Source organism: Poecilia reticulata, chromosome 16 (assembly GCF_904066995.2).
Source record: "Poecilia reticulata chromosome 16, P_reticulata-male-v2, whole genome shotgun sequence".
NCBI classification, from domain to species: Eukaryota; Metazoa; Chordata; class Actinopteri; order Cyprinodontiformes; family Poeciliidae; genus Poecilia; species Poecilia reticulata.
In genome coordinates, this window is record NC_088845.1 from 30,104,637 (window position 1) to 30,114,237 (window position 9,601).

The 9,601-nt window shown below is 43.7% G+C and overlaps 1 protein-coding gene across 1 annotated transcript; it reads left to right on the forward strand.

Annotated features, from left to right (window-relative positions):
- Positions 1–1,617: 1,617 nt before the first annotated feature.
- LOC145547623 (uncharacterized) lies at positions 1,618–6,018 on the forward strand. The gene is made up of 3 exons (XM_081597356.1): positions 1,618–1,638; positions 2,287–5,155; positions 5,241–6,018. The coding sequence occupies exons 1-2, from the start codon at positions 1,618–1,620 to the stop codon at positions 3,616–3,618; spliced, it is 1,353 nt and encodes a 450-aa protein (XP_081453482.1). The 3' UTR covers positions 3,619–5,155; positions 5,241–6,018.
- The last annotated feature ends 3,583 nt before the right edge of the window (positions 6,019–9,601 follow it).

Consider the following 9,601-nt stretch of genomic DNA (forward strand, 5'->3'; position numbering starts at 1 on the left):
CATTTCATATTGTTTCTGATCTGTTTGTGCTTTGCTAGAGCAGCGGGGCGATATGTCGATCGCGGAAGGTTTTGAGTCGATCTCGGCATTAGGTGACAAACTGAACGCCGCCAGGAGGCTGAGAGCAGCACGTCCTCCTCTGACTCGCTTAAATCGCTCGTAACTTTATTAAACAACAACAAAGTCAACAAAACATGTTCAAATGAATGACACAACAAAAATAATGATCTCAGTAATTATTGTTTCTACAAGGTGTTGCGCAATTCCGCTGTAGTTTCTGAACGTTCAATAAACGACAAACTTGGACTAATTACCTCGTTTTTTGTGAGTTTACGTCATTTACAACAAACATCAAACACGGTGAATATGTTTCATTAAGTATTTAACAAACAAATAGCTACTACTGCGATAATTCCATCCATCCATCCATTTTCGTACACCCTTGTCCCTCAGTGGGGTCGGGAGGGTTGCTGGTTCCCATCTCCAGCTAGCATACCGGGCGAGAGGCGGGTCACCCTGGACAGGTCGCCAGTCTGTAGCAGGGCAACACAGAGACACACAACCATGCACACACACACTCACACCTAGGGGCAATTTGGAGAGGCCAATTAACCTGACAGTCATGTTTTTGGACTGTGGGAGGAAACCGGAGTACCCGGAGAAAACCCACGCATGCACAGGGAGAACATGCTACTGCGATAATTATGTGGAATTAAATTAATTATCTAATATAAAAGAATAGTTTGGTGCTGTCGGGCTCAGAGTCTGAGAGGCTTTTCCTTTATCAAACTATCGTTTTATTTTTTGCCTCTTATTTAGCGGACATATTGATGTTGATGTTACTTTCTCCAAAATGATAACCTGTTTCAATCTTTATAGCTCCACTGTTGAAAATGAGGCTCTAACATTCACAAATGACATTGAAATAAAATCCAGTCCAACATCTGGTTTGAGGTGATTCCTCTGAAACCTGTTGGAGGAAAAGTATCCCAACTTCAGAAGATGAGCTTTAACCTAACAGAGCTCTGTGGTTCCTCCTATTAGTATGAGAGTCAGGGTGAGGAGGCGCCATTTTAGGAAGAGAAGTGGAAGCTGCAGGATCTTCAGAACAAACAGGTCATGATGCTGGGCTACTGATTATTCCTCTGTCTGGACAGAGGATCAATAGAACCGGTTTAAAAGTGTAGAGAAAAGTCGAGCTCATTCCACTTCCCCATGCTGGAGATTTTAGTTATTTTAGTTTAGCTAAAATAAATGGTTACATGCCAGACATGGAAAACTAGGGTCACTCCTTGCCATGATGTTCAGAATTTAGGTCTCATGGCATCTCAAAATTCATCAGCACAGAAACTCCAAAGCACACAAAGAAAAGAAGCACACACACACATATTTATTTATTGTCATAGTACCCCCAATAATTTAAAACTACTTTCACCCCTGCTCATAAGGAGCCACCTCTCTTAAGACCTGCCAATCTGTGGACTGAAAACAGTCCTGGAGCACACAGGCTGCATCCCTGGGCCACACAGTGACTGTCTTCTTCCTTGACCTAAACCGTGTCATCAGCGGACGATATGCTGGCGCCAGCAGGATGGACATGTGGTCGAAGAGGCTAAGATGGGCGTGAGGAAGAGCTCTGTACGCACCGTGAATGTTGGTGTAAACACAATACAGAGTTGATTATGCAAATTGATGTCAAAAAGAGAATTGATGACATCACAAACGGTCATAGCCATTGCAGAAGTGGGAGAGCAAGTAGAAGGATTGTCTCCTAACGAGTTAGTGCAAAAGTTCTACAAGATAAAAGACAATTCCTAACAAAGGAAAATATTGAGCAGTTTTTTGATATGTCTAGAGAAAGACTATTAACAATGAATCAGAGCAGTCAGGCGTCCTCTTCTGTTTCGCAATATGAGATAACACAACGGACTTTAGCTGTAGAGACACGGAAGCTCCAAGACGTCTTGAAAGAAGTGAAAATGATGTCTACTGAGACACAGACTCTACTCAAAGCAAACAAGGAGCTGAAGATTCAAGTTATGAATTTAGAAAAAGCTGTACTTGAAAAAGACAAGCTGATTAGGGAAAAAGACTAGGATTTTGAAAATCTGTTCAAAGAAAACCAAACTTTAAAGGAAGATAACATCACCCTGGAGAAGAAAAACGTTGCCTTGGAGCAGAAAAACACAGCGCTGGAGAAGGAAAAAAAACACTCTAGAGCAGAAAACCACTGTTCTGGAGAAGGAAATAATCTCCTTCAAGTTGATAAGCAGTGTCCTGGAGCAGGAGATCACCACCCTGGGGGAGAAATGCACTGTCCTGGATCAGAAAAACACCTCCCTAGAGAAGAAAAAGACATTCCTAGAGAAGGAAAAGACTACCCTGGAGCAGAAAAGCACCGCCCTGGAGCAGGAGAACATTGCCCTGGACAAGAAAAACACCGATTTGGAGAAGAAAAACACCATCTTGGAGAAGAAAAACAACACCCTGGAGAAGGAGAACACCGCCCTGAAACTGGAAAACACTGCTCCGGAGCATAAAAATACCACCGTGGAGCAGTACAGCACCATTTTGAAGCAGGAGAATGCTGCATATGAGCTGATAAACGCTAACCTGAAGATGAAGAGCACCAGCTTGGATCATAAATGGAAAATCCTGGAGCAGAAAAAAACCATCTTGGAGAAGAAAAACAGCACACTGCAGCATGAGAACGCCACCCTGAAGAAGAAAAGCACCGCTCTGGAGCATGATAAAACCACCCCGGAGCAGAAAATGGCATTCCTAGAGAAGGAAAAGACCACCCTGGAACAGGAGAACGCCACCCTGAAGCTGAAGCTGGAAAGCACCGCTCTGGAGCAGGATAACTCCACCTTGAAGCTGATAAACGCTGCCCTGGAGCAGGGAAACACCAGCTTGGAGCAGGAGAACACTGCCCTGAAGCTGAAAAGCACCACTCTAGAGCAGAAAATCACTGTCTTGGAGCAAATAAACACTGCCTTGGAGCAGATAAACACAGCCTTGGAGCAGAAAAGCACCACCCTGGTGCAGAAAAGCACCGTCCTGGAGCAGACCAACACCGTCCTGAAGCAGAACAACACCGTCCTGAAGCAGAACAACACCGTCCTGGAGCAGAACAACACCGTCCTGGAGCAGAACAACACCGTCCTGGAGCAGACCAACACCATCTTGGAGCAGAACAACACCATCCTAGAGCAGAACAACACCGTCCTGGAGCAGACCAACACCATCTTGGAGCAGAACAACATCATCTTGGAGCAGACAAATACTGAACTGGAGGAGGGTTACACCTCCCTGCAGGAGGAAAACGACATCCGCAGCCAGATAAACACCATCTTGGAGAAGCAAAACAAAGACCTGAAGCTGAATCGCATTGTCCTGGAGCTGACAATCACCGCCTACATTCAGGAAAACAAAATGTTGCAGCTTGAAGTGGAACAGCTGAACAAAAGACTGATGTTCTTAGAGGAGCAGCCATCTGAAGAGGAAACCGACGAAGAGAGCCAGTCGGTTTCAGACCAGTCAGCAGGAGCAGGAGTATTCAGACGTGTGGTCAGAGGCTTTACCAATACACTTCTGAAAATGTGCAAAACAACCTGAGGTACTGGGTTCAAGCATGGTAATTATAAATAGAGAAGTGTCATGAGGGCTCCAAGCTTCATGCTTGCTTGTCGATGGTAGAAAACCTTGAGGACAACAGGACTGCAGTGTCAGGGCAGCTTGACACTTGGGGGCTGATGGCGGAAGAGCCAATCGCTTGAAAGATGTTGGCAGGAGAGCTTGCACCCGGCCAATCTCCAGGGCTTTGTAGCGAGTCTCTTTGGTCTCCCGGCTGACCTCCAGGGCTTTGTGCCGAGTCCCTTTGGTCTCTCGGCCGATCTCCAGGGCTTCATAGCAAGTCCTGCTGGTCTCCAGGCTGACCTTCAGGGCTTCGTAGCGAGGCCTGTTGGTCTCCCGGCATTCGTAATGAGTCCTGTCGGTCTCCCGGCTGACCTCCAGGGCTTTGTGTCAAGTCCCGTCGGTCTCCTGGGTGACCTCCAAGGCTTTGTGCCGAGTCCCTTTGGTCTCTCGGCCGATCTCCAGGGCTTCATAGCAAGTCCCGCTGGTCTCCGGGCTGACCTCCAGGGCTTCGTAGCGAGGCCCGTTGGTCTCCCGGTTGACCTCCAGGGCTTCATAGCAAGTCTCGGTGGTCTCCAGGCTGACCTCCAAGGCTTTGTGTGGAGTCTTTTAGGTCTCTCGGTTGACCTCCAGGGCTTCATAGCAAGTCCTGCTGGTCTCCAGGCTGACCTCCAGGGCTTTGTGCCGAGTCCCTTTGGTCTCTCGGGCGACCTCCAGAGTTTCATTGCGTGTCCTGTCGGCCTCTGGAGCCTCGTCGTGGGTCCCATTGGCCTCCCGGTTCCTGTTCTGCCGCTGGCAGGTACTTGCTCCACTGCTAGTGTCGTAGGTCCCATTGACCTCCAAGCCAGGCTCAGGAGATTGGCTGGGAGGTCGACAGAACCTGCGACAATGCTCAGGAGGTCGGTCAGGACTTGACACACCAGCATCCCCAAGGTTCCCACTCTGTCGCCAACACCCACCAAGGTACATGCTCTGCTGCCAGTGTCCTTCAAGCCTGCTGTTCGCCGGCATCCTCCTCAGATTCTTTTGGTGTTCCTTAGTTGTTTCCATTTAATTCTGCCTTGTTTTCCACATCTGTTCTTCATTGGTGATTTTAATTATGTTTATTTCTTGTTTCTAGTTATTTTCCTTTGTTCTAGTTTAATTAGGTTCCTTTAGTCTCCTTTCTTCTTTGTGTTTGTATTTTGGTTGTTTCCCCTTGTGTAATCTTCCCCCCTTTCCTTTGCCACTTTCTCTATCCCTTCACAGTCTGCTTCCACTCACACCTGCTCATCAGCCCAGGTCCTGCACAGTGGTGCACGTGATAGCACTGTTGCCTTGCAGCAAGAAGGTCCTGGCCTCTTGCTGCAAGGCAAGAAGCCTTGCAGCCAGCAAGAGGCTTGCTGCAAGGCCTCTTGATAAAGGAGAGGCTTGTCCTTTATCAAACAATTTAGTTTTTTGTTTCTTATTTAGTGAAAATATTGATGTTTATGAGATTTTCTCCAAAAATGTGGAGTTCACATGTTCTCCCAATGCATGCGTAGGTTCTCTCCGGGTACTCCGGCTTCCTCCCAAAGTCCAAAAGCATGACTGTTGGGTTAATTGATTTCTGTACCCATCCTTAGGTATGGATGTGTGCGTGCATGGTTGTTTTGTCCTGCCTCTGTGTTGCTGGTGACCTGTCCAGGGTGTACCCCGCCTTCTGCTAGAGATGGGCACCAGCACCTCTCCTGACCCCACTGGGACAATGGTGTAAGAAAATGGATCGATGGATCATCCACCCAAGATCTTTTCTGAAGCTCACTACCTCCAGTATTTAAGCACCTCATTGTTAGTCACTAGTTGCCGGTTCGTCTTGTCACTTTTCTCATTTCTTCCTGGTTTCCTTGTGATCTTCCTGTTTCTCCAATTTGTCTTTGTTTTGCACTTATTTTGTTCCCTGGATTTTTTTTTTTCATGTTTGTAAGTTTGATTATTCGTTTTTCCATTAAATATTCTTAAATTAACTACGTCTCTCACCCGGTGCACTTGGGTCCACTTATAATCAGGGGTGAAAGTAAGGGGGTACGGCAGGGTACTGCGCACCCCTAAAAGATTTAGCGGGGGTATGCAGTACCTGCAAGAGAGGGGAGCGGCTGTCTGCTGTAAAACATGAATAGGTTCACTGTGCAGCCGTGACTGCGCCCACTAATCAGCCGTGACTGATTAGTTTTTCAAGAACAATCTAAAACACGACTTAATCAGTTAATGACTACGTTTTTTTCTCATTTCATATTGTTTCTGAACTGTTCGTGCTTTGCTAGAGCAGTGGTGCAACACGACGATCGCGGAAGGTTTTGAGTCGATCTCGGCATTAGGTGACAAACTGAACGCAGCCAGGATGCTGAGACCAGCACGTCCTCCTCTGACTCGCTTAAAACGTTCGTAACTTTATGAAAGAACAACAACAAAAAAATCAACAAAACGTGTTCAAATTAATGACCCAACGAACAATCTCAGTAATTATTGTTTCAACAAGATGTTGCGCAATTCTGTGCGTTTCGGTTCCATTATCAAAATAAATAGTAGAGCAGGAGTTTAAAATTAACTAATCAACCACTCAACTTCATGAGAGGTTTATTGATGATCGCAAAATAAATATCAAGCCTGCAAACCTAATATCGTAACGGATTTAATGTTATATTTTTAACATAATCTCTGGTCGGCTTGTGGACCGCAGGAGATTGCCCTGGCAACGGGTGTGCTTAAATGACAGAGAGAGACGGAGAGTAAAAAAGTGCGAGTGGTTTAGAGTTAATCACCTGTCCAGGTTGTTTTACCTTTGCTGTGACTCATCACAGCCGCTGTAGTTTCTGAACATTCAATAAACGACAAACTTGGACTAATTACCTCGTTCTTTGTAACTAACAAACATCAAACACGGTATATATTTTTCATTAAGTATTTAACAAACAAATGGCTTCTTCCGCAATAATTATGTGAAATTAAATTAATTGTCTAATATAAAAAATAGTTTGGTGCTGTCGAGCTCAGAGTCTGAGAGGCTTGTCCTTTATCAAACAATTTAGTTTATTGCTTCTTATTTAGTGGAAATATTGATGTTGATGAGATTTTCTCCAAAATGATAACCTTTTTCAACTTTTATAGCTCCACTGTTGAAAATGATTAGCTAACATTCACAAATGACATTGAAATAAAATCCAGTCCAACATCTGGTTTGAGGTGATTCCTCTGGAACCTGTTGGAGGAAAAATATCCCAACTTCAGAAGATGAGCTTTTAACCTAACAGAGCTCTGTGGTTCCTCCTATCAATATGAGAGTCAGGGTGAGGAGGCGCCATGTTAGGAAGAGAGGTGGAAGCTGCAAGATCTTCAGAACAAACAGGTCATGATGCTGGGCTACTGATTATTCCTCTGTCTGGACACAGGATCAATATAACCAGTTTAAAAGATAAAAGAATGGTTATATGCCAGACATGGAAAACTGGGATGACTCCATGCCATGATGTTCAGAATTCAGGTCTCATGGCATCTCAAGGTGTCAACATTGCAGCCAGTAGGCTGAGAGAAATACAGCTTTATTTTGTAGCAATTCAAGAGCTACCAGCTTTTATTGCTTCGCAAAAAAATAATCAGCACAGAAACTCCAATGCACATAGAAGTAATATGTATGTATATATATTTCTTTGCCATAGTACCCACAAGAATTTAAAACTACTTTCACCCCTGTAGGTATATATATATATATATATATATATATATATATATATATACACACACACACACACACACATACTGGCATATGCTGCCACCCTCTTGCCACCCCATAAATATTTTTCTCGATCTGCCCCTGTTCCTAGCAGCTAATTAGACATCAGACTTGTTTTGCCTTTACTGGTGATGAAAACTCATCACTCTGGAGGAGAGAAAGACCGGCTCAGCCCCGTCCAGGATGACTGCAGTGTCAGGATAGCCAACAAAGTCTGCAGGTAGATTTTTGCATATCTGGTGCTCTGGTTTCAAGATCATAGTTTAACCAAATACTGTAAATAAAAAGTTAGTCCACGTTGTGATGATCCGGCAGACCGTGGACTGATGGACGCCGTCAGCTGGTCCAGGTGCTTGGATCCAGTGGAAAGGTAATCGGCACAGAGGCTCAATCAAGGCTCAGAAACGCATCACGAGGTGTTACGTTGTAAATCTGAAAAATTAAAAACATACAAAAAACTAATAAGCGTCCATATTTAGCTACACAATGTAATCAAAACTAATAAATCCTCAGCTCTTTTTAAGAGTTTTGCTTGAAAATAAATTGACAATATCTCAGAAAATTAAATGTTTAAGTGAAATAGTTCTGGTATCACAAAGAAACTGCAAAAAATGTTTCAGAGTTGTAACAACACTGAAGTTACTGAGTAAAGAGTGAACTGAAATATTTACTACTTAGAAAATGCATGTTAAAATCTGAATACTCTTTTGAAAGTGTGCAGCTGAAATTAATTTAAACTACTAGCAGGCAAAGCACAGTGTTCGCCTAATATCTGTACCAACAGCAGGACAAAAAATGATGCATATAAGAGGCATTAGTTTATAAAAGTCAAGGCAAACATAAATGTACCATTTTAATAACAAAAAGCAGCGGGAGGATGTAACTTCATAACCTCATTTTCTAAGCAGAATCTCAGAGGAAAAAAAAGAGAAATTACGTTTGTGTAACGCAAGAACAGATTAAAGCAGCCTAGTGGAAAAATTCACTCTAACGTGGATTATAATTATGAAACAGCAAAGGTACATGTCATATTTTCGGGATTCGGGAAATACGTGATTTGTACCATTAGTTCTGTGGGTTTTTTATGTGGGTCGGTGCCACTTAAACGGCTGTAAAGCGAAGGTTTTGGACCTTAATCTGACTGACTACCTGTGTGGTTCGGATCGGACTGAAGCGTTGCTGCTCTCGGCTGTTCTTAAATTACCTGCTCGGTATCGGAGGGGCTCGTCGCTCCGACTGCATGTTAAATGTATTTCATATAATTGTCATATAAACAAAAGCTAAGGAGTTGCCTAAAAATAATTTCATACTCTGTATAACACAAACGCACATCAACACACGTATTGACTCACCTTGTGCCGAATCGCTGCCTCTGTTCTCAGCCTGTTCCTGTAGCAGTGGATTTCCTGCGGCATTATTTTCCTCCAACAAATTATTCCAGTGAAGGAAGCGCATACAGCTCCCTTTTAACCTCCGTCTTCCCGTTTCTGACGCTGGATCTTCAATATCCTCAAGATTTGAAATAGCAGGCAGCTACAAACCGGGTGTTAGCTGTAGTGGCTAAGTTTTGGCTACAGTCCGCTGTCGCCTTGACATCAGCAGGAAAATGAAAAAAACTAAGCACTGGATGGTACCGGCTAATTACTGGACACAACAGCACACCAAAAAACTCGATTGTTGTACCAGTAGCTCACAGATATTTTAAGTTGTGCTCTTTTTCATGGTGCAGATCTTGCAGCTTTGACCAAGAACAATAGGAGCAAGCAGGACCCGGAACCAATCTATGTGGCATAAATTCAAACGGAAATACGTCACCACCTCTCGTGGCATATACCCCATTGGACTGAGATCATTGTGTGTTTCACCCATAGACATTAATACGTAGACGCCTCATGGAGCGGGTCGGCCCGTTGCTGCGATACGTAACAGCGTCCGCCATATTGAATGTGGAATATGTGCCAGTAAGCAAGTGAATAGACCGAACTTTATAAAGTGCCGTTCTACAAAGTATTTTAAATTAATACCTGCCATTGACACATTTTCTCACACACATTAATATATTTGGCAATCAAAGAAATGACTAAAGACAGAGTTTCTAACTTTTGATGTGATTATTTAATTGTTTTGGGGCATTTCTGAATAAAGAGCACAATGTTTTATTTGATAGAAATGATTCTGATCATTTTTATATTGAAATTGATAATCAGACACACTTTT